The sequence below is a fragment of the Ammospiza caudacuta genome, chromosome 12, assembly GCF_027887145.1.
Source record: "Ammospiza caudacuta isolate bAmmCau1 chromosome 12, bAmmCau1.pri, whole genome shotgun sequence".
Classification (NCBI taxonomy): domain Eukaryota; kingdom Metazoa; phylum Chordata; class Aves; order Passeriformes; family Passerellidae; genus Ammospiza; species Ammospiza caudacuta.
The window spans coordinates 306,278-331,819 of NC_080604.1; the positions used below are offsets into that span (position 1 = coordinate 306,278).

Sequence of the window (25,542 nt, forward strand, 5' to 3'; positions counted from 1 at the left end):
CAGTAATTGAAAATCTGCTTAGGTATTTTAAATAATTAGTCAGAGATTGTAAAATTTTTTTTCCCTGCAAAGTGCCTCATGCCCTGGTTCATTCTGGTACCAACAACTAGTAGGTATTTATATGTAGTGGGCTGTGTTTATGCAGCCATATTTCTGACTCCTTGTGGAGTTTGTTCCTGGAAGCTTCTGTTATTGTCAGAACCAGGGGAAGCCACTATGCTGGTAAATAAGCAGCAGTGTAATAAGCTGTACATTACATATGTTTTGCAGGATGCAACTTACTTCCTTGTGTTATTTCTAGAGTGGGTGTGCCTGCGCAGCAGGCAAGCATTGTTCTTAGGAGGAGTCCTCTTGCAATGAGAGCTGTATGCTATTAGCTATTGTATTAAAAAAAAAAAGGAAAACATTTACTTGAATGTCACTGGAGGATTTCATGCTTACTGTTATCCATACAGATAAAACATCCTTGGTTGGGAAGCAAAGCCAGTGAAGAGGATGGAAAGTGTTTACTATCATCTCTGTGTGTGTGTGCTCCTTTGGTTACCAATAATTAAAGAGTGAGTGGAAGGAGTGTCTTTTCATCCTGAACCTCTTAATCTTGCTCCCAGTTAAAACAATTGTCTTCTTGGTTTTCTAATTTCAAGTGCTGGGTTGGGGCAGAGGAGGTGAGAAAGAAGTTAAACTTGATTTCTTGGGACTGTCTGCTGAGCCAGGGAGCAGTTCCTTTGGTGCCAGCTTAAACTCTTGGTTGACCTTGTAGAAGCCTACACTTCAACATCGGTTGCATAAGTGGATTGTGCTCATATGTAATAAGTAATCTTCTTGTGTGGGAGCAACAATGTTATATCTTGTGCTTTATTTTTATGTTCCTTTTATAGAAAAGTAGTTCATAATCTTGCAGCAGCTTTTTTGAGTTCTGGAGTTAATCATGTTGAGGCACGTTCAGCAGGCTTTTACAGCTGTAGATGGGTAGCCTGATTCTTCAAATTTCTACAATGTCACTTTGTTTCCTTACAATGTATTATTTAACAGGTACCTAAGGGGAACTGAGCTCTGCTGTAGGGTTGTGCTGCCGGGACACTCTGGAAGGCATAATCCTTCTCCAGCTCACACTATAACATTTTATGGAAGGCAGTCTAGAATTATTTTGTGTTAACTGGGCTTTCTCCAAAGAAAGTGTAGACCATTATTTTAACAAAATGAAAGCCAGATCAAGGACTGGACTCTTTCCTGGAGCATGCACAAATCTTCACTGTTGCATGATGATTTGGAAGATGCTTGATGTATGTCAGTATGGAGTGGGCTGATGTGGTGGGAAGTGATGTAATGTTTTGAAAAGCCTCACAACTTCCCTGAAGGTACCAAATCTCCTTCGAGCTGTTGTTCGTGAATCTACACCTGCTGTGTAGTTTATGGTAGTGTTTGGCCCCTGGGGATATTTGTGTGTGGGAGAAAGAGCCTACTCCCAAACTCATGGAAGTGTGAGAGCTTTTGCGATGGTGAGGAGCAGATGAGGAACTGAGATCTGTGTGGCTGTACTGGCACCCAAGTGGTGGCTGGCCACAGGCTGTGTGTGGGCTGGGCTGTGGATGAAGGAGGTAGTGGTGCTGGTCCAGAGATCCAAGTTGCCAAGAGTAACTCGGTCACACCTGCTACTTGCAAGGCCACACACATTCCAGTGCATATGCCTAACAGACTGCAGGCAAAATGTTGTGTTCAGATAGAAAAAGAAAGGTTTTTCATGCAGGTCATGTGGGGGGCAGTTAAACTATTTCCATTTTGGTCTAATGTGAAGGACAGAATACATATACTGGCTTTGTTAAGTATAAGTTGGTTTTAGTAAGTTTATGAGTTGTTTTAGGTAGGTATAACTCCTCCTAACTTTAAAGACAGACACATACATGTTTAGAGGACTGAGATCTCATTTGACTTTTCTTTCATGCTGTTGTGGGACCTTTTAGTGGAAATGTTGTGTTTTAAGTCCATCCAGCCTCCAAGCCCCACACTGCCACAGGATAGGTTAAGGTGGTACCAGAATTAGCCAGGTGGAAACTGTCTAACATGGTTTTGAGTATTAGAAAGCAGGTGTTCTTTTTTGCAGCCATGGTCACTTGGAGAATTCCTGCTCTGATTGAGTGCCCTGGTAAACGGAGGTTTAATGGTAAACTCTGATTGTATATTCATTAGCTGTGCCTGCTTACTTGATTCGTATGTGATACTTTCTTTTACATTGTTGCCCTCCTTATTGGAGGGTCCTAATGTGTTCTTTGGGGTCTTCTTTTGTGGTCTTCAATTTCTGATGTCCTTTTTAGGTGACTGTTTTTCAACCCTCACTTTTGAGGAAGTATAATATCATTGTTTTGCATGGCTTCTGCTTTGTTAGCCATATCTATTTCTCCAAGGTTGCATTGTTCCCTTTATTTGGCAAGAGTAAAAATGTATTGTTCTTATCAAAGGTGAAGATGAGAAGGAAGGCAGAATGGTGTCAGCAGAGGTACTCCATGGTGCATTTGCTCACTTTCCAGTGATTTATTGATCAGGCACTTACTGAACAGCAATGGGTATCATTTGATTATTAACACTAGATGAAAGATTTTCTTCTAGGAATTTTTACTATAAAGGCTATGCGAGGCACCCTCTGTTACACCCTCTGAAGGTTCATAACATATCTTCTCAGGAGTAATTATGGGCTTTATTGAAATTATTCTTTGAGATCAGCTGCTAGAGATCTAGTGTAATACTTACAGATCACTGCACCTGATTTTCAGTTCCTAAAAATTATTTCATTGTAGATAATACCCACATCAAGTTTCTGCAGAATTATTTGTCATGCGTGTCCTGACAGGTGCTTAGCTCAAGTGCCTGCAGTGGAGACACAGTCTTAACAAGACACTACTGTAAAGAGTCCATTTGCAGTCACTTCTTCTTTCATATGCAGGGGAAGATGACCCAATGACCTGCTTAACAGGATCAGCCAACGTTGTGAACTGGCCTGTACAAATAAATAATTCCATCAAAGTTAGCAGAAGGGTTTAAAAATGAGCAATTGTTGATCAAATTTCCTGCAGTGTGACGTCTGGGAAGAGTGAGTCTCACCTATGTTTTGATATCACAGTGGGCAGGTAAGGGGAGCCTTTGGACTTGTAAGTAGAAATCTCTAGTCTCCTCTGCTGTCTAGCTCCTAAATAGTGCTGATATTCAGCAGCATCATCTCCTTCTCCTACACATTTCCATCTTTCTTTTCTTTGAGGCTTGGTCTGGAGCTGTGTAGATGTTCCTTGCAGTAGTTCATTGATCTGTTACGATGCACAGCAGAGAAAGATGCCTCAGGATAGCTTGTTTTATGTTCTTTCTTAACCCATCAGATCTAAAATTATCCTAAAAGGAGTACTTTTTTCTGTTGACTTGTGTGTCATTCCACCTCATGCACCCCTCTCATGCACCTTTTCTTTATTTTTAAGAAAGCGGAAATGAATTGCTCACCAAAACTACCAAAACTTCCATTCCTCTCTGGTTTAAACTCAGTAGAATGCAATTGGGTCCTTTTTAATTCTACTTCCCTGTTACAGTTATAGGAATTTTTCTTAAAAAAAAAAAAAACAAACAAACAAACCAAACAAGGAAAACAACCAAAACTGAAACCCCAGGCTTTGGCTGAATGCCCATTGAAGTTGCTGGCAACAGCTGGACTTGCTGGTGGGCTGTGCAGGGGTCTGCTGATTGTGTGACTTTCCTGGGAAGTTGATTAATGATGAAGGCAGCAGCAGGTTCTGAGGTGGCCATGAGGACACCATCCTGCCGGTTGTCCCCAAGCAGGACACTGGGGATGCTCCATCATGTCAGGAAATGTACTTTTGATGTCAGTAGTCACATGTGTTTATAAGTGACAGAGACCACCTTTTGGGAGGGTATGCATTTAGCTAATTTATAGCACAAACTTTGAAACAAAAGTAGCATTCACATCTTCAAGAGCAGTGAAGCCCACAGTCTTTCCTGGCTGTGATGAATGACAGTGGTGGATTAAATACTTTGAGACTAATGTCCTTGGCTTTTAACTCCAGGCTTTCCAGGACCTCTGCTTGGAAGTCAGAGCGGACAGAAATGACTCCTGGCAGGGCTGGCTTTATTCCCTTACACCAAAGGGAGACAGCATGTGTACCTTGATCACAGTTTGTTGCCTGCTGCTAGGAGGGGAAGGATGAGTGCTAATATCTGTTAATTGGTAGAAAGCCTCCTGAAAAAAGACTTGAATCTGTCTTGAGTAGTGGTAGAGAGCAACTGAAGGAAAATGTCCTGTTTAATGTTTAGTCTCATGACTTTTATCCTTATTTTTTTAAAAAAGGGCATCTTGATTAATGGCACCTTTTTTATTGGGGGCTTGGGTTCTGTTTAATTTTTATGGGTAAACCATTCTTTCACTGCAAAAGTAGCTAATCATAGCTTTCTAAAAGGGGCAGTTTCTGCAAATCCTTCTTGATCTTCAGTACAAAAGAAACAGAAACACATCTACTAGAGTGCTCTCAAACCTCACCACAAAGGTGAATAGGCACCGCTGTGTGTGTTTCCTCTGGTGGTGGATGTACATGGTACTGCTCTTCTGGTGCATGCATGCACATGGGCATCACTCTGCTTTTCAAATTTGATTGAGAAAGGCAAGGGACTCTTTTCAGACAAGCTCTCCTTTATTGCCTTTCTCTCGTGTTTATGTCAGCTTTTCTTGTCAATGAGTTTAAAACTAATTCCTCTTCTTCCTAATGTGCTTATTTGAGGAACTTATGCATGTTCTAGTCTGCTTATGGTGATGCAGCTGCCATGTTAATGTGACTGTGATAGCAAGAAGGGCTGAAGCATCAATTAAACATCACTGTGTGAGTGAAGGAAAGGGTTAATGCCTCATGCTGCTTCATCTTTTGAGGATGGTTAGCGTCATATAGCAGTGTTTCACTGCAGAGAAAAGGCTAGTGTGACATTTACTAAGGACTGCCCTTGCTGGTTGACATTTTCAGCATCATGTGTGGCTGGATGCACAGCTTGGAAAATGGGAAGAAATGAGGTGCACAGGCAAAGGAGTCTTCATTGGAGAAGAAATGAGCATGGGGATCAGTGGTGTCCAGAAGTTGATTTGTATTGTGGAGTTCTGTGCTCTTTTAAGGTTTTTCTCCCTCTTTATTATTTTTTCATCTTGTGTATAAGCAATTGTCTCTCTCGGCTCCCTCCTTACTCCTTTAAAAGGAGAATACATGTTCAGATTTAGATGATAAATGAATTTTTAAGCAACTTATTTTATGAAACTCCTTCACTGAAATATTTGTGTTGTTTTCTGTTTGTTTGGGTGTATTTGTGCATGGCACAGGAACCTCCCTGTGATTTTGACTGAGTATGAGTGGGATGTCACTTCCTCTGTTCATCTGTGTCATCTCAAGGCCAGTGGGCTGTGACTTTGCTTGTTAGTATGTCAGCTTTAAGTATCCATGAGACTCTCTTTCTGCCCTTTCCTAGTTGCTGTGCTTTGATGTGTGTAAAAAGGTACAGGTGAAGGTAGTGCTCTAGGAACAGTGCAGGGGCAGCCTCCAGAGCCCCCAGCAGTCCCTGTGCAGCATCCGGATTCTGATCAGCTCTTGGCAGGGCTTTAGGAACATTGCCTCCTTGCAGAGGTTAGTAGAGGGTTTGAGATCATACAGGGCTTGTTCAGAAAAAGCCCTTTCCAGCATCTCTTTGGGAGGTTTTATTTGATAGTGGCATCCCAGTATTTTGTATTACTCTTGTTTTTAGCAGTCTAGTTCAGGATCCCAGAAAATATGGAAGCATAACCAGCATACTTTGGATGACTTTTGGGCTAAGTAGAGGTCTGGTGTGACAGATTATAGAGGCTAATAACTGTTCTGATTTTCCTGAAGGCCTGAGAGTCTTGTTTTGAGCATGGCTGAGATCAATCTGTGCATCTCCCATATCACAGCTGTTCTGAGAGAAGCATTCTCTCAGCTGTTCTGAGAGAAGCATTTGGAATTCTCTAAGAAGTGTGTTTCAGAGATTCTTCGCGTTTCATGTGTTCCATGAACAGCTGCACTGTGATAAAGAACTTCTTTCAAAAGATCATGTTTAAAATTTTAACCATGTTTTTAAGAACTTAATATGTTAGCAGTATGCTAAACTTCACAGAATTGAGAAAACTTTCTTCTCAAAGCTTGGAGTTTTATATGAAAGCTTCCTTCAGTGTACTGGGTTTCATGCAGAAAGCTTATCTGCATCTGCATGATTGGGATCTTGTTCCTCCTGCAACATAAACAGATGAATCTGTATTATCATCAAACCTAGAGGAAGCATCACCTTTTTTTAAGTCTGTCTTTTGGAAATCAGTACTTTAAACTCAGTCTAAATGTAGCTTGATCCAGGGCTTCATTTGAAGTGAACTGGGTTTGACCATTTTATATAGCATTGCAGTTTTTGCATGAGTATGCCTCATCCATTTGCTGTCCAGATTCTTTTTTCCATTCATAATGGTTGTGGAGAGCTTTAAATTCTTGAGATTTAAGATGTTATCATCTGAAATTTGTAGTAATCTCCTTAATTTAGCAATGATATTTTCTGGGCTATTTAAGAATATGATAGCATGTATTTTCTACATGCCTTAAGTCTGCTGATGTAAGTAATTCTGTAAACATGAAAGTGCATTTAATAGCATTTTCAATACTAATTTTGGTAAACCTTCACCAGCAAATTATGGTAAATTTTCTGTATGTGTCAGGGATGTTGTAATTGGCCTTTGGGCAATGCTGTCTTAGTGTATTTGAAGGAAGAGGAGAAGGACCTCACAGAGTGGCATAGCTGGTAGGGGATGTCAGCTTGACCAAAGGAAACCTGACAGGGTTTGAGTTGATCTGCAGCTTTGGCAGCAGGTTATGAGTGAGGACCAAAAATTATCATCTGAATCATTCAGTGCACTTGCACCACATAACTGCAAGTCCCCACTGGGAAATGTTCCATGTTTGCCTGGTCCAGAGGTGAGTGGCTATACAAAATTTGGAGTTGTGTATGACAGAATTTGAGGTTGTGTGTTGGGGGTAGAGGTTCATTTATGTTGGTTTCAGATAGTGTTAAACCCAAGGAGAGCTTTTGATGTGTGTCCCGTGCAGCTCTCTGAAGAGATAGTTGTGACTAAATTGTACCTTTGTTCAGAAAAGTGCTTTCCAGTGCACTGACAAGCACAGCTGAGCAAATAGTAAGACAGCATTTTGGTTCATGAACTCTTTGATTTTGCTTTTGCCCTGGTCTTGGGAATCTGGAAGATAAGAATTTTGATAATCCCTTAACATTAATGTCTCGTAATTCCTAGAGGCAGCTGTTGAGCAGAACATGATGTTTTGCAGCCCTCGCATCAGAAGCTTTTATCTTGTGAAGAGATACTCCAAAGTCTATCATTCCAGTATAACTGTGAACAGTTTTCTTCCCTAGTAGATGGAAGTAGGGGTTTTGGAAGAGGAGGAAGAGGAAGGTAACTGACTTCTGTTCCTGTGCTTTAGATAATGTTGAAGCAAAAGTAAATGGGCACATGCTGGACTCCAGCATGTATGAAGGTTTAGGGGTTTCGTGCATAGCAGTAAAAAGTCAGTTTTCCTAGCTTGATTTAAGACAAGTCTAGGCTGTAGCTATGGCAGGTAATTGCTTTGCCCTGTAATTTTGCACAGTTCTGTTAAAAGTTAATTTCCTGTTCTCCATAGGAGTTATGAAAATGGCTTGTAACAGTGATGTCTGAGGTTGTTTCTAAATACATATAAGAGAGATAACAAAGCTTGGTTGGAATGGAAGTGCTTTTCAAGTGTTGTCTTATAAATGCACGCAGCTTGCATTGTTCCAGGCTGTCTGTCCTGATGGCTATGACTCTGAAGGAGGTTTCTCGTGTTCTGCCTATGTCAGAGGCTGTTTACACACAGTTCTGTACTCCAGGCAGCAATATACTCAAGCTAACGGCAGGGTTTCTGCTGACACTTCACAAGCATGCTGGCCAAGAGCAAATAATACTTACTGTGCAGAAATAACTGGAGCCCACAAGGAGCAGCAGCATCCTTTGGTAGGAGTGACCATGAGCTTGTTTCTGCAGTTACTGTGTGTGAGCAGTTCCATTTGGTTGGGTCAACCTGTTGGGACAAGCCATAATAAAAGGCAGTTTCTGTAAAGGGAGTCTGCTGTAGTGAATGGAAAAACCTCTCACACATAAAAGTAGTGATAATTTACTGAACTTCACCTTGCCATCACCAGAGAATAGAGACTTGTGATTTATGTCTCAAAAAATAGTGAGTGATTGACAGCTGATCATGGGATTAACACCACACCTTCAAGCCTGAGCAAAAATATGTGTTCTTTTATGGAAATGTGGGAAACTTGTAAACTGATGAAAAGCTGTCATGTAAGAGTAAGATTTTATATATAGAATTCATTGTTGTAGGATTTTACTGAGGCCAAAAAATGCATAAACCTTTGAAAAATAAGGAGGTGTTTTACATGGGTAACTCAAAGTTAGTAGCTTTCCCAAATTAGGCATTCTCCATTAAAGTTTAAGGTAATCCCCAGTTTGAAGAGCTTATGTGGTTTCTTGCACCTTTCTCTGAAGCATCTGGCCTTAGCCTCTGTAGAAGACAGGATATTGGATTTTTAAAAAGTCTCATCCTCTATGGCAGTTTCTGTGTTTAAATACTCCCTGTCAGTTGTGACTTGGGCAAAATGATGACATTTTCTTTCCAGATATCAAAGAAACCCATGGCCTAGCATCTGCCTTGGAACTTTCACAAGCAAATTAGTCATTATTTGTTGCAGCCATTATTGTTGCTAATAAAGTCCAGGGTAAGGAAGCAAAAAGGGCCTTTGCATGGTATCCACAGATGTTTTCTTCAGCTGCCTGGTAACATTTTCAGGTCCCAGGCACACACTCATGGAGGGTCCACGTTTCTCTCTCCCAAGGGACCCTGAGGGTGACCCTGGTCTTGGGGCAGTACAAAGATAAGGGCCCATCAGGGAATAGGAGTGGCTCAGGGACATAGGAACAAGGGAAGGAGACAATGGGGTCTTAACAGCATTTTGAGGGAGGCTTCTTGTGTGTCCCTAAACCAGGGAATGCCCTCCAGAGTCTCCACAATTATTCCTAAGAATCCCTCCTTTAGTGACATTACTGAGCTCCTTGATGGAATCATGCCTGGACTCTGAGGTCTGGGTGATCAGCTGTGGCTTTAAGCATCCTGAACTTCCATTTGCTGTTTTGGCATCCTGCAGCTGAGCAAATGGTGCTACTTCACTGGGCAAAGAGATACCCATTGCCTCTTTCTCTGTGCCAGAGATTTGTCATCCATACTGATCTCTAAAGGTGGATCTTAGTTTATTACAGAAAAAAAAAAGTGTATTTGAGGAGCTAGTGTGCTTTTTGTTATCCCTTTAACATTTATGGAGATCTTGGGTATTAGGCTTTTAAGCTGCTTTGTTGAAATTCATTTGACAAGGACTTGACAGCACCAGATGGTGCTTTTTGTCTGAAATATGGCACTTTTTAGTTTCCCGTAGGTTATCTTGATGAATCTGGCTAGAATTTCTCCAATGGATATTTGTCTCCTATATCTCTGACTTGCTTATTTGAAATAAAATGTAGTCTGATAGGAGCAATATCTGTGTGCCCTTAATCATAGGCAGAGTTAGCGTACTTGATCAGCTGTTTCAGCCCTGGTATAATCAGTAGTTTCTGTGCTATTAATGTGCCTGCTGCAATATACAGAAGTAATAAAACACTGAAATCTGTTTCTCTTCAAAGCATATTTTTTTTCTTCTCTGACAGTATTTTTCTGAAGAGCTGGCATCAATTGAAAATGCATGACTAGATAAGGAGTTTCATGAGATGCTTCTCTGTCCTTTACTTGACCTGATATTAATGTTGACTGGGAAAATCTGCCATGTTTTGGCATCCTGAAAAGATACTGTGGCACCTGAAAGCTCCTTGGGTTGAATTGTGGTGTAAGCGTGTACCTTGGGTTGAATTGTGGTGCAAGCGTGTGCAACACTTAAAAGATCACATTTTTAATGTTGTTGAATATGGCCAATCTGCTGGGCTGTGTGTTGCAAATAGAACTACTGGAAGTGGCCAGCTCTGCTCTCCAACACGTGCCAGGACAGCCATAGGCTGTTCCGCACGGCAGCAGCTGGGGTGTCTGTGTGGGTTGGGGGCACGTGTGGAGACCACTACCACAGGGACCATCACCTGCAAGGGTTTCAAGCAAAATGAAGACCCCCCCCCCAAAAAAGAAATGTGAGGAGACAAAATAATGCCAATGTCAGGACTAGCCAGAGGCAGGCTGTGCCAAGTGGGTTGGACTTCTGACCTGCCTCTGACTACCTTTGCTGGCACACTGCTGGGGATTGATGTCTCGAGCTGGCTGGGGGATTGTCCGCTGACCTACTTCAGCCAGTGTGACCCCACTGGCTTAGCCTGGATCTGAAGCAGCCCTGCCAACGTCTTCAAGCCCAAGGGAGGGGGCTGTAATCTACCAGCCAGGAGCAGCTGCTGGGAGCTCCCAGCCTGGGAAAGGGAACAGGCTGCTAATGCCAGATGTGTTCTCAGTGATTCTGGTTTTGCAGAAGTGAATCTAACTCCACTATAGAGAATATGCATGTGCAGTAGTGTCTGGTCATGCAGTCATCTGGCTGAAAGCCAGTCGTGTTTCAACAGCAGAGTCACTACATTGTTGTTCCCTCCCACAAGGGTTTATATGAGGTTCTATTTAAGCATTCTGCATCAAAAAACACTGTTTAGGTGCTGTGGTTTACTTTCAAGAACACAGTGTTGGCAACTTATTAGGATTTGTAAATCTGAGTTGGAGGATGTAGGAAGAGGTTACATTCCTTTGCCTTGAAGAACTATATGAGGGTAAATGTTTTCAGCTACTTAACATTGAATTTACTTATGCAGAATTATAGGTTTATTGATAAAAAATGTGTTTTTTGACTTTCCTAGGCTTTTGGACAGGCCCATACCAACCACAAGAAAGTAGCAGCAGATGGAGAGAGCAGAGAGGAAACCTTGATTCAAGAATCAGCTACCAAAGAAGAATACTACATGAAGAAGGTTATGGAGTTGCAGACAGAATTGAAACAGATAAGAAATGTCCTTGCCAACACACAGTCTGAAAATGAACGCCTTAATTCTGTTGCACAGGAACTGAAGGAGGTGAGCGAAGATGCACGGGGTTCACTGCAGCTTGGATTTGTTACATTTTCTGGTGCTATGTAGCCAAAAAAAGGGAAGATTCCTGAGCTGAAAGGTGATTTGACAGACACATGGCTGCATGTTTGGTCATGCTGGTCCTGTGGGTACTGCACATCAGTTCCCTCAGTTCCCAAATTGCTGCCTTAAAAAGCAGAGGAACCTGTTTAGGCCAAGCACAGAGACCCTTGGATGTACTTTGCTGCTTCATTCCCAATGCAGATTTTCTGGCTGCACAATATTTGTGGCATCATTTCCCTTTTTATCCGTTTTTCCTCCTTAATTTCTGAAGGTGTGGGATTATAACAAAACACTGAAATGCACAAGGAGAGGGATAGGAAGGTTTATAGTCTTGAGTTTTTTCTCATGAAGCGGTGGCTTTTACGTTTATGTAGCTTGCTTAAACATAATCGCTTCGACCTTTTATTGTTTTGCTATTGAAACCACATATTTTTAAGAGGAAGTAATTGCTGAGAAGTTACTTTAAGAGTTTAATTACTTACAAAATCTGTAGTTCAGCTGAAGTCTTTGTGGTACTGGTGCAGAAATTATTGTTTTGAGACCTCAAACTATTGCTTAAATTCAGTCTGGTAAAATACAGAGACTGTAAACCACAGATGGATGAATAAAACAGTCAGCAGTTATTACTCCTGAGCTTTCTTGCACCTTCCTTTGAAGCACTGGGGTCTAATCTCGTCTAGTCCTAAGCTAATCAACTGACCTCCCCTGCCATGAGGGAAGGCTATCCAAGAGTCCATATCTGAATCTCAACTTACTCCATGTGACCTCAGCTGCAAGTGTCTCATGTAATTTCTTTAGGACATAGTAACAAATATGGGGATAATATTTGGTGGTAAAATCAATGAGGAAATGTGGGTTACTTTTCTGGAGATGTGGGGATTCACTGATGCTTCGTGTTGGGATATGACAGAGAAGATTTGTGGTCACAAGCGATCACAAGTGATCAAATATGCCGGTTAACTTCTCCTTTAACTTTGTGGAACAGAGTTGGAATCATGCCTTCTCCTTAGACAGGGAAGCAGTTCTAGAAACATAGACACAACTCTTTGTCTGTATTTCCCAACCTTTAAGACTAGCTTAATAGAAAAACTGCCCACTCCAGAGGCAGCACAGTGTCTGTGAGGGATTCTGGTCCCTTCTCAAAGTGTGCTGAGCAGCAGATTTCTGGTCTACTTCCAGTGTCACTGCAACTGGAGGCCATTTTTCTTTCCAGATACTGCCACATTCCAGTCACCTTTTAAGGAGACATAAAAATGTGAATTCATGTCAGCCCTTAGCTTTCCCTGTGGCCCTGGGTTTGTGCAAACATAGAGAGACAACACTTACTCAGGCATGGAACATGGGCTATAGCAACTTGTAATTTGTATTGGTGTACTGTAGTGTCTGGTTCCAGCAATTTTGATTTCTTGGTGTGCTGTGAAGTTGTGCTCTCTTTGAGGCTAAAAACAAACGGACAATTTTATATAGTCTAGTCTTTACCTAACGTGTGAGGGAATTGTAATTTAAGTTTATTAGTCTTAACAGTTGCAGGTGATTCAGTATTTGTATTCAAAACATGCCAGATTCAGTTCTTGGCACATCCTCCAGCTGCAAACATTTCCCTTATCTCAGTGTGCTGTGTGTGCCTGTTGGTACCTGTGTGGTTATTCAGTGGAACCCTGCTGCACACTCTCAAGGGCTGAGACCATATTTAGTCATCACTGACATGCCTGTGTCTGGCCAGGAGTGGAGAGCTCGGAGGGAATCTGAGTTTGTAGGCCTGAGGCTGAAGCTTTCTTGGGCTGCAGGCAGGTGAGATCAGGCAGCAGGTCCCATATGCCAGCTGAAGTGACAGGCTGCCTCTGTCAGCAGCTAGCAGTGGTTTTGAATTAGAAGTGTGGAAAACTACTCCATCATATCATGGGCACAGCTACAAAAATACTATTTTTTTAGGCAACTGTATTCCCTGTTTGCCTATATCTGAAGCTGATTCTGTTAATGTTTTAGAACATACTTTTTCACTTTGTATGAGTTAAGTGTTTGAAGATAGGACTTGAAGGAAAATAATATTGGAAAAAATAAAAAATAAGTGCAGTGAGCCATTTCTATAGCTTTCTATGTTCCAGCTCAATTTATTCAAGTGTCTGTGTACGTTCATGAAAGATCCCAAGGTGATACTACACCAATATATTGGTTTTTACTTCTTATCTTTCAAAAAAATGCTAATTTTTTTTAAAGTCTTCCGTTAAGTCCTGCGTAAGTCTTGGGGCTAAGGGACGGGAGTATTTTATGTCAACTAGTTTCTATTTTTTCTCATCACCCTGACATCTTAGGCTTCATGGGTTTTAACTCAGTGTCTTTCTCCAGAAGAATTAATTCTCTCATGTTTTCAACTTATTGCTCTGGTTATAAAGAAAATATCTGTTGAAAAGCAGCAGCAAATACATGTCCAAATAAGAATATCTGGACTCATCTGACTCTGACTTTCTCTTGTGAAAAAGCCCTTCTTGTTAAAGTTGAAACAGATTTGGGTACTGACTTCTGGTCTGGAAAACTTCTGCTGGTTGCTACAGCCAGTGAAACAACACAGGTGTAAATGCTGCTTTCCCTGCTTGTTTCTTGACTTCTTTTGAGTCAATAGTGAGAATTTGTAAGAAAATCAAGAATACAAAATCTAATTATTGTGTAAATGACTTGGTTTTTTGTAATTTTGGAGGGTGAGGGGAAAATATATAATTTCAATATGTTTCAATATAATTCATAATTTGTGCATATAAAAAAGATAAAAAAGATATAAAATTTTGCAATTTAATTGTAGTTGATCCAGGTGCCACCATTTTTGTTTTGCTTTGTTTGTTTTCCCAGGTCAACCAAAATGTGGAGATCCAAAGGGCCCGTCTGCGAGATGATATTAAGGAATATAAATTCCGAGAAGCACGTTTGCTGCAAGACTATACTGAACTTGAAGAGGAAAACATCTGTCTCCAGAAACAAGTGTCTGTCCTGAAGCAAAGTCAGGCAAGTTTTCCAACCAGTGGGCATTGCTTTGGCAGTACCAGTTAATTCCTGTGGTACAGCATGGTTCTGTCTCATTTGAGCATACACCTACTTATTTTCTATCTTTGTACTACTTTTGAGACTATAAGCTCTACATTTTAGCACCAAGACTTGTCCTTTCTGACTCTATACACAGTTATAATACTTCATAATACTTTGACTTCCAAGTCCTTCCATTGCCTTCTCTTTCTCTGATGAAAGAAAAGTCTCTGTCACTCTGCTTTGTTACTTGTTTTAGTCCTTTTGCTGCAGTAGTTTTTCAGTGTATCTTTACAATGCCTTCCTTCCTTCCTTCCTTCCTTCCTTCCTTCCTTCCTTCCTTCCTTCCTTCCTTCCTTCCTTCCTTCCTTCCTTCCTTCCTTCCTTCCTTCCTTCCTTCCTTCCTTCCTTCCTTCCTTCCTTCCTTCCTTCCTTCCTTCCTTCCTTCCTTCCTTCCTTCCTTCCTTCCTTCCTTCCTTCCTTCCTTCCTTCCTTCCTTCCTTCCTTCCTTCCTTCCTTCCTTCCTTCCTTCCTTCCTTCCTTCCTTCCTTCCTTCCTTCCTTCCTTCCTTCCTTCCTTCCTTCCTTCCTTCCTTCCTTCCTTCCTTCCTTCCTTCCTTCCTTCCTTCCTTCCTTCCTTCCTTCCTTCCTTCCTTCCTTCCTTCCTTCCTTCCTTCCTTCCTTCCTTCCTTCCTTCCTTCCTTCCTTCCTTCCTTCCTCCCTCCCTCCCTCCCTCCCTCCCTCCCTCCCTCCCTCCCTCCCTCCCTCCCTCCCTTCCTCCCTCCCTTCCTCCCTCCCTCCCTCCCTCCCTCCCTCCCTCCCTCCCTCCCTCCCTCCCTCCCTTCCGCCATTTCCTTCCTTCCACAGTATCTGGAAATAGGAGTGTTTCTGAAACATGTTTTAATTGCTACTTTATCCTTATCTTCTCTCTCCATTTCTGTGCTACTCTTCTAGCTACTTTCAATAAACCTGGAATGATGTTATAGTTGCTTTGCACTGTCACATCTGTGTGACTGCTTGTCTGAAAGGCCATATTTAATTGTACAGTTCCACCTATTTCCAGAATTTTAGAAAACTGCATTCTTGGAATTTCTTAAGAGCTTCCCTGAGTTATCATTTGTGGAGCTAATTAAGATAGATGTGGTCTTTGGCATGGTTCACTTATCTTCATCTATCAGTGTGTGACTTCCTATTTTTATTCTTCGGGTAGCTGTCAGTTCCATTGCATAAATAAAGTTCAGTTGGGAAAGTGAAGGATGTAGATGCTGCTAGGGCTGGAGCCTCTCTGCCCTGGAAACAGGTTGGTAGACCTAGGCGTGTTCTGTCTGAAGAAGAGAAGGCTCCAGGGAGACCTTCCAGTACCTAAAGGGGCTCCAAGAAAGCTGGAAAGGGACCTTGGACAAGGGGGAATGGCTTCCCGCTGCCAGAGGGCAGGGATAGATGGGATATTAAGTAGAAATTTTTGGCTGTGAGGGTCGTAAGGCCCTGGCACAGGTTGCCCAGAGCAGCTGCAGCTACCTCATCCCTGGAAATGTTCAAGGCCAGGTTGGGCAGAGCTTGGAAGAGCAACCTGGTCTAGATGAAGGCATTCCTACCCATGACGGGGGGAGGAATGAGATTAATTTTAAGGTCCCTCCCTGCCCAAACTATTCTCTGATTCTATAATTCCATGAAAATATTCCTGAAATCAAAATTCTTTAGAAAACTCAATGTTAATACCATCTGTTGTGTTTAGCACATAGTAAAATCTCTGTAGAATTTGCTGCAGAACTCCTTCAGTGTAATGAATGAAAGCTGCCCTGTCAGGCTAGATATGTGGGGTATTGAATGTATTTTATTTATGTCCAAGTGAAACTCTGTATCTATCTCTGTTTGTTACTCTGGGCCTCACTGTGCAAAACAGGATTCCAGGTTGGACATGTTCTCATCTGCATATATTTGGTTTAATTATGCAGTTTTGGGCGCTCTGACATCCTGTAGTAGAGACAAAAGGGGCTGTTGTGCTCTTGATGCAGGCTGGAAGAGAGAGGGAACTGGCAAAATCAAACCTATGTTTACTTTTGGATTTTACCTTTTTTTCTCATTCATCATATTCAGAGCAGCAGGTGAAAGTTCCCAGCTCCATGTTCTCATTCTAGAATAACAATACTGGAGAATGCTGCCATTCTGGCCTGAGCTAAATTTAACCTCAGATGCTATCTCAATATTTGCTAGTAGTTATTGACTGCTGTATTTTTATTCTGGAAACTTTGAAAATAGACTACAGTCTGAAGTATTTTATCTTAGTGGAAGTATACAGAACCAAGAGCTTGTTCTTTTCATGGCAGTGGATTAATTTTCTACCTTGTCCTAATCCTACTTGATGAACTTTAATTATGCTAGTTTTTAATTATTCTAGTTACTCATGCAACTAGAAGTAGCCATCAAGTTTTCCCAGGCAACACTGAATTAACATATTTGATTCCTGGTTTATAAGTTGGGTGTGGTCCGCACTCCCAGGTGGCTCTATGTTGACATCTAAAATTTATTTAGCAATTGGCAAAAAATAAATAATGTGAGATATCATATGGTATGAGTTCCTTTCTTTCAGAGTAAAGAAGAATATTCTTTGTTTGCTTCCTCCCTGCTACTCCCAAGTGATTAAAAATTTTACATGAATTGTTTGTGTACATAATTTCAATGCAAGAGAGATTTAGAAAAGTCCAGTACTAGATGTGATAGATAGCATGCCATCAAACTGATAAATGTGAATATCAAGTGTAGAATCTGAATTGTAGCCCTTTCAAGATGTGCTGAAATGAAAATGAGAGAAATGTTAAAACATTTTAATTAAAATGTATCAAAGCAGAGCTTGATCACAGTTTTAACCCAGTGGTGTGTATTTGAATGGCAGTGAAGCAGAGTGTCGAAGTGTACCTTTATCGTGCCAGTTTTGGAAATGTGAAGCTTAACTTTGTGGGAAGGCTGGCCAGGGAATTTTTTAATCAAACAAATGTTTGCATGTAGAGCTAGGAAAGACTGTTTTTGGATGCTTCTGTATCAGACACATTGTATCTCCCACCTGTTCTGATTGAGCTGGAATAGACAAGCTCATTTGACAGTTTGCTTAGTGAATTTATTCTATAGTCTCTGTAAAGGTAAATTACGTAAACCATGTTTACAGTCATAGTGCTAAAACTAGACTCCAGAAACGAAAAAAGTATTCTGTTTCTATAATATTTAATTGACATCAAACATTCAAAAGCAAAATGACTCAGTGCCTTGCAGGCAGACATTTTCATCAGAGATTTCCCCCCCCATTTTGTATATCTCCAGGTGGAGTTTGAAGGCTTGAAACATGAAATCAAAAGGCTGGAAGAGGAAACCGAGTTTCTCAATAGCCAGCTGGAAGATGCCATCCGGCTGAAGGAGATCTCTGAGCGCCAACTTGAGGAGGCCTTGGAAACACTGAAGACAGAGCGGGAGCAGAAGAACAACCTTCGGAAGGAGCTGTCTCACTACATGAACATCAATGATTCCATGTACAACAGCCACTTAAACATCTCTTTGGATGGGCTGAAGTTCAGCGATGAAGCCACAGAGCCCAATAATGATGAAATCATGAATGGGTTTGAACAAAACTGCCTCAGCAAACTCAGCAATGGCAAAAACAGTACTTCAACGCCCAAGAAAAATGAAAGCTTCCCTCCAGCCCCAAGTCTGGTTTCAGATCTTCTGAGTGAATTAAACATTTCTGAAATCCAGAAGCTGAAACAGCAGCTTTTACAGGTAAATGGGTTTCCTAAAAGCTGTCTACTTCCAAATAGTTCCTAAAGTTCATTTGGGATGTAATTTCAGTCTTTTTGGTATCTCACATGCTACTGTTTATACTGTATTTTTAAAGGCTTTAATTGTTTTAGAATTTGAGGGTGTTAAGTGTTTGTCAGTGAAAAACCACAGCTTTTTTCTTTTCCTTTCTTTTTTGTTTTTAATGCAATGGAGTTGGTAGTCATGTCCTTTCCTTGGTGGAAAGTTCTAATGCATCTCCTGTGCAATACTTGCTGTGTCTACTTCATTATGTCACTACCAAGAACAATAGTGGTTTGTTTCAAAATTGAAAGGTACTCCAATCACTTTCATCAAAAGAAGTTTTGTACTCATATTTTCTGTAATTAGTTCAAAGAGCATAAAGTCTTAATCAGCACCAAGCATTTCTGTGCTATATTTGTGATCAGCACTAAGCATTTCTGTGCTATATTTGTGCAATTAGGAGGTTGGAGAGTTTAAAACAAGGTGCACTTTTCTGTTTCCTACTAATATTTTTTCAGACATGTTTTAAATTATGTTCCATAAGAAAAAGCCCTTATGCAAAAAGCTGTCAGAATTTTTAAAAATGAGAAATTTAAGAAGAGAAACTTGAAAAGGTTTTGGTATTTCTGAGTCTTTCATGAAGTTCCAAGCTTTCACCATAGAGTAACTCTGTGTTTTCTAGAATTTACTTGATAATTTAGAAGATAGCAATGAACTTTAGCTTGTTGTTAGCTGAAAGGACGTTTTCACAATGAGACCATCACCTAGGGAATAAATGTGTAAAAATGTGCATTTTGACCAGGAGATAGGAAAGAATTGGCTATGAACACTGTAACTGAAGATAATTTTAGAATACATTGTGGAGACTTTCTTATAATGTGCAAGTGATTGAATTTCTGTAACCATATGGACTGTTGGCTAAGTTGCTGTCTCTTAGAGTTAAAACCATTTAAGTGATACAATTCCCTTAACATAGATGTCTATGTTCCTGCATTTCAGATGGAAAGAGAGAAGGTTAACTTGTTAACAACGCTGCAGGAATCTCAGAAGCAGCTGGAAAATACACGGGGGGCCCTCTCAGAGCAGCATGAGAAAATTGGCAGGCTTACTGAAAATCTGAATGCCATGAAGAAGCTCCAGGCCAGTAAGGAGCGTCAGTCTGCCCTTGATAACGAGAAGGACCGAGATAGCCATGAAGATGGAGACTATTATGAAGTTGACATCAATGGGCCAGAGATCCTGGAATGCAAGTACAAAGTGGCTGTGGCAGAAATTACTGACCTGAAGGAAGAGCTCAAAAATTTGAAGGCAAAATACAAAGAATGTGAGTCTAAATATGAGGAAGAGAAGAGTAGATATGAGACTGAGAGCCAGACTCTCACTGAAAAGATCACCTCACTGGAAAAGTCCAGTAGGCATGATAGAGAACAGATGGCCAGGCTGGAGAAGGAGCTGAAGAAGGTCAGTGATGTCGCTGGAGAAACACAGGGCAGCCTCAGCGTGGCTCAAGATGAACTAGTCACCTTCAGTGAAGAGCTGGCCAATTTGTACCACCATGTCTGCATGTGCAACAATGAAACTCCAAACAGAGTGATGCTGGACTACTACAAGGAAGGTAAAGGTGAACGCAGTAGTCCAGACATCAAGGGAAGAAGGTCTCCCATTCTTCTTTCTAAAGGGCTGTTAACTATTGAGCTGGGAAAGGCAGAGAATGGAAGTGGTGACAGCAGCCCATCCCCGGTGTCATCTCTGCCATCCCCTGTGTCAGATCCTCGGAAGGAACCGATGAACATTTACAACTTGATTGCTATCATTCGGGATCAGATCAAGCACCTGCAGGCTGCTGTGGACAGAACAACTGAGCTGTCCAGGCAGCGCGTTGCTACTCAAGAGCTTGGCCCAGTGGTGGACAAAGACAAGGAAGCTCTTATGGAAGAAATCCTGAAGCTGAAATCCTTGCTGAGCACCAAGAGGGAACAGATAGCAACTCTGAGAACTGTGCTGAAAGCCAACAAACAGGTAACTGGGTCTTAGAGGTTTGAAGGTTACAATGTTAGGCAACTAGGTCATAAACAAAAGAAAATTTTTCTTGTAATTCATTCTGCCATTCCCTCAGTTCTGTGGGGCTTTCGTTGGTGTTATTTCACTAGTCTGAGGCTGAAGCTGGCTGTTCCATTAGAGGCACCCAGCTGTCCCATCTAAAGATGAGCACTGGGGCTGTAACTGATTTCAGCTCCTCACGTACTCCTGAGACTTTTTTAAGGTTAAGGTAGCTTCAATCTACTGTCTGTCTGAATTAGATCCGTTATTTTTAACGCAGACACCTAAAATGAAGAGGTAATCTTATTTTCTACTTGAAAGAATTCTAGTAGTTACCCTTAAAAGAGTTCTGAAATTTAAGTATTGTTCTCTCTCAAACTCCAAAATAAAAGAGAGCCTTCCAAAATGAGAATGTGATATAAGAATGTGATCAAAATAACAGAGGTGAAAGGTAAAAATAGTCTTTGGGGATTGGACATTACAACAACATTAGCAATGCAGTAGGTGAAAATTACTGCCATTGAAGAACCGTGGGACATGCTTCATCTTCTTCTCTACACTTAAATCTTAAAAAAAGGTAGTTTAGTCTACTAAACTACTAGTGGCGTTTAAGAATGAAATAAACACATTAAGTTTTCTTTTGCACATTTTAATAAAGGTGTCCCAAATGTAAGATAAGTAAGACGCTGTAAGAGAGAACTGTGCTAGTGATTGACAAATGCATTTAAGTATTGAGATACTAAGTAGATTGTTTTGTTCCTTTGTGTTGCTAGTAGATAGGTTTCGCTACATCTATATTCTGTAACTTTCTTAATGCTGCTGCATGGTTAATGGGAGTAAGAGATGACTGTGTCTATTCCCAGTGTTCAGAAATGAAATTTTATCTATACAAGATAGGTTGACCACAGGTTTAACATTCCAGTACAAAGTAAATGTTTCATTATGTGAATAGTGATTAAAAATCTTTTAGCCAGACATTTGATGAAGAGTTTCATTAAATGTTATGTTTCTGTTCTCCCTGGTAACCAACAGACTGCAGAAGTAGCCCTTGCCAACTTAAAAAGCAAGTATGAGAATGAGAAGGCAATGGTTACAGAGACCATGATGAAGCTGCGAAATGAGCTGAAGGCTTTGAAGGAGGATGCTGCCACCTTCTCTTCCCTGAGAGCTATGTTTGCTACAAGGTAACAAATATAATGAACTCCCCAAAATTTAATTCCTTGCTTATGTGGGGAAGAGTTGAACATCCTTCCCATCCACCATGCAGAGAGTGAAGCAGTAGGTGCTTCTTCCCAAGATCATTGCTTGCAGTGTGTGTGTGTGTCTGTGATATGCTCCTGTTGATGAGGAACATGTGTGGATATAGTGTGCTGCTACAAAACATAAAGCTGTTGTGGCAGTGTTTATTCAAGTTGGTTGAGAGATTGATTACCTGTTTTCCCTGGTTCTTGAAGCGATTAGCTCTGAGAAGGAGTGACATTTAACAATGGAAAATGAGCATTTATTGTACACGGAAGATGGGATGCTTGACCTTGATGATCTAGGAAGAGGTAAAGATGTTGCAAACATCCTGGTATTCTTAGGCTGTCCATCCTGCAATTGGCATCTGTCGTTTCACTGGCCTGTGTCAGATGATTTGATTGCTTTGTCTTTGGAACTTGCTTCTGCTTCTTAGTTGTGCTTTATGGTGTGATAAATGGAATCACTAAATCATCAAGTTTGGGAGAGATCTTTAAGATCATCAAGTCCAACTGCCAACCCAGCACTACCATTTAACCTCTAACCCACATCACCCAGCACTGTGTCCAGATGCTTTTTGAACACCTCCAGGGAGGATGACTCCACCACCTTCCTGGGCAGCCTATTCCAATGCCTGGCCACCTGAACAGTGAAAACACTTTTTTAATACCTACTCTGAATCTCCCCTGTCTCAGCTCAAGGCCATTTCCTGTGCTCCTCTCACTTCAGGCACAGCAGAAGAAACTGGCCCCACCTCACTACTGCCTCTCCAGCAGTTGTAGAGAGTGATGAGATCCCCCCAAGCCGCTTCTTGACAAGACTAAATAAACCCAGCTCCCTCAGCTGTTCCTCATTAATATTCAGAAAAGCTAGACACAGAAGATGTGACTTTGAGCATTTCCAGAAAGGGGTTCCCAGATGGGAATAACAGCATTTACCTCCTATTCCTGGTGCTAGATCTGGAGGTGATGAATGGCATCTAGAGACTAAAAAAGGTCTGGGCTGTCAGCATCCCTGTGAAAGCAAGGAGATGTGCAGGCATGGCAAAGGCATTTCACTATCCAATGGGCATGCTACAAAACCCCATAAATGATGTTGTGCACACACTCACGTTTACAGCACTGAGGTGCCTGCTCTAGACTCTGTGTCTGAGAACTAAAATGTAGGGCTGCATATGTTGACATTCAACCTTGGTGAAGGTGCCTCTTGTAGATAGGCCCTGGACCTGGGTTGTAACATTCTTCCAGAGATTTGTTGAAGTGTCTATGTCACACCAGCTTCCCATGTTCCTGGTGCTTTGCTTGAACACTGGTGCTAAGAGAGTGAACCACAGGATTCATTCTTGTGAAATAATAATGGTGCAGAGAGCTCCACACAGTACACCGTGGCAGCTCTTGTTTGGCAGTTTGTCTGCGCTTTTTGTTTTAATCAAAGTGGAAAGTGAATTACTTTAAAATACAGGAGGTTACTGCAGCAACAACTATTTGTCTTCATGGTTTAGATTCACAAGTCCTGGTTATGTTTGACAATTCATAGAAAGTGCTTGTATGATGTAAAAAGCAAAGCACATGCACGGCTTGGGTGGCATGGGGTGGGGAGAGCTGAAGAGCTTGGAATTAGAGCCTGGGGTAAGGAAAAGGTGGGGGAAGGTGTTTAAAATCTGTCTTTACTATTAATTTCTAATATAAAGATTGAGTTAGAAACAGCAGGTGGCTGATCTCTTACAGCTGAATGCAGTCAGTGCTCATTTTAATCTCATTTTAACTGTGTCTCTGCTAATACGTTTCCCAGTTTTTAATAAAGCTGAGAAATTGTGATTTTAATCCTGCATGTTTGAATTTCCTTAGTGAGTTGACAGTAGTCTCTCGAGGTAGACGTAGTTGATGCTTCTCTCTAGTGCCTCCTTCTGTCACTGTTGAGTCACCTGTCTTGTTTCCTTGGAAGTTGTCATGTGGTCTTCATTGATTGCAGGGAAGAGGGGAAGGATATGGGTATGCCCAGGTGCTTTTGGTTGCCTCACTTTTTCTTTTTCTTTTTTTTTTTCTTTTTTTTTTTTTTTCCCTGGAACAGGGCTTGACTTACTAATGAATTTACATATAAATGGTATTAAAACTATTACATGCTGAGCCTTACATAAAGTGGTCTGTAGAACTAAGGCCAAACCAATGTTTGTGGGAAGCAGTCATATGCGGGTTTGGAAAATGCCAAGTTAGGTTTTTCAATAGTTTGGTTTCAGAGAGTTTTAGAAGATTTAGTTTTTATTTCTCACCATTATATTTAATACTCAGAATGTTTATTTTCTCAGTGTATATATTTGTATATAGCTGGTGTTGTTTTTAAAAATCTAGTTGATGTTTCCTAAGCTTCTTTTTTTGTTGTTGTTAATTACCAGTACTAAGAAAATGGGCAGAATCAGAGCCTTGTGTTCACTATCTACTTAAAGCTGCAAATGTGTGAAAGTATAGCAGGTTGATACTAATTTCACATTCTTCCTAAAAGCGTGAAAGCCAAATTATATTCTTTCAAAGGTGTTTTTAAAAGAAAGACATCTTCTATTCTGATTTTATTGAATATGTAGCTGGGAAGTTGCCTAGCACGTAACAAATGGAATGGTAAAAGAGCCTTTATTGTTCTGTCAAAGCAGTAAAAATACACAGGGCACAAAGATATGCTGCTATAGCTGCTGCTGCCACCAACTAAAGCAGGTCCAGAGCCTGTGTCTTCCTAGATGGTTAAGGAGGCAACATTGCTGGGTTTTGGTTTGGGTTTTTTTGGGAAAATGAAATTGAGAGTCAGTGAGCAGTGTGAAGGAAGAAAGTAGTGCAGATCCCAGTCCACCTCTGTGTGCAACATCTACAGCCACTTCTAGAAAACTTCTTATCCCCTTGTTCCAGTAAATGATTGCTGTGCTTTGTACAGTGTGATGTTCCTTGACTCAGGACAGCTGTGCTTGCACCAGGACAAGGTTTGAGTACGCGGCTATATTACTCCTTTTGGATTAAAGAATCAGGAAAGCAGGTTCAGGGTGAAGGATGGTGTGTAGGCAGAGTAGCTAATGCTCCTGCTTCTCCCCAGTCGTCTCTTCTACAGAAGAAATTGGTCGCTCAGGTACAGTTACAAGCTGCAGCTGCGCATATGCTACTGACAACACTTCCCTTTTTGTAGGGAAGAAAGGAAAAACTCCCCGAATAGTGTTCTATGGAAAACAAAAAAACCAAACAACCAATTTAGGTATTTGAAATAGTGAATACTTTGTAATGTCTAGGGCCAGTAAGTTGATGTTGTAAACTTCTGTGCTAACAGGAAGCTCTGTGAGATAATGACTTGCTACAATAATCTTTTGGAGTCAAAATTCTGGCTTTAATTACAGCTTGGCTCACATGGGAAAGACTTCACTGCTTTCTAGGCTAGATGCCAGGCCTAGAAAGGCCAGTGAGCCATTTGCTTTGGCACAACTGGCTGTACTTGGTCAAGACGCAGGAGTGATACCAGAACATAAGTAAGATGGTGTGGGAAGTCCCTGCTCTGCTTTACTGCAATGGTTTGGTTTTCTCTTCCTTATCTCCTTTTGTTCCAAATGGGATGGCGGTGAAGAGTTCTCTTCCCCTTGCTTTAGCTGGCCTGGATTAACACTTCTCTGCTGCATGACAAATCAAGACAGCAGCAATCTTGGTGCTGTTTCACTGAGCTGCAAGTTTTGGGGCTACATTAACTATGTGTTCTGTACAAAAATATGGATATGTTTTCATTCACAAGAAAGAAGCTGGAAGAGAGTGGGGGGGAACCTCTGCATATTTTTTTACGCGTCCCACATTTTTTGGGACCATAATACTGAGCATGAACAAGGGCAACAGGGACAGGTCACTCCAGTGCCAGATCATATTTTGCTGAAGCAATCACATTTCATTTCTCAAGGAATTGGTAATGTTACTCTGGACATCCCCCTGGTTTGCAATAGTGGAGCTTGGGAAGAATCAGGTTCAAGATGTGCACAGAAAAGATAGCAGAAAGCTCACTTCTAATATAACCAGACCTTGCTTTTCACCTCAGATAGCATGAGTGGGTTTGAAAGCTAGGGTGAAACCCCACAGCCTCTCTGTCCTCCCAGAAATCTTAAGCTTGTGTCTTGCTCCCACCCCAAAGGGGAAGAAAACACCTCTCTGACACTCTGGAGCAGCAGGGCCCAGGGTCAGTAGGATG

At 41.2% G+C, this 25,542-nt stretch overlaps 1 protein-coding gene across 3 annotated transcripts in view; it reads left to right on the forward strand.

Annotated features, from left to right (window-relative positions):
* BICD2 (BICD cargo adaptor 2) overlaps nucleotides 1-25,542 on the forward strand; it is a 51,113-nt gene that overhangs the window by 18,388 nt on the left and 7,183 nt on the right. For all 3 annotated transcript variants that reach the window (XM_058812834.1, XM_058812837.1, XM_058812835.1), the window contains exons 2-6: nucleotides 10,991-11,203; nucleotides 14,105-14,257; nucleotides 17,590-18,042; nucleotides 19,063-20,082; nucleotides 21,136-21,287. In XM_058812834.1, coding sequence (XP_058668817.1) covers nucleotides 10,991-11,203; nucleotides 14,105-14,257; nucleotides 17,590-18,042; nucleotides 19,063-20,082; nucleotides 21,136-21,287 — 1,991 coding nt within the window. The remainder of the gene's footprint in view (nucleotides 1-10,990; nucleotides 11,204-14,104; nucleotides 14,258-17,589; nucleotides 18,043-19,062; nucleotides 20,083-21,135; nucleotides 21,288-25,542) is intronic.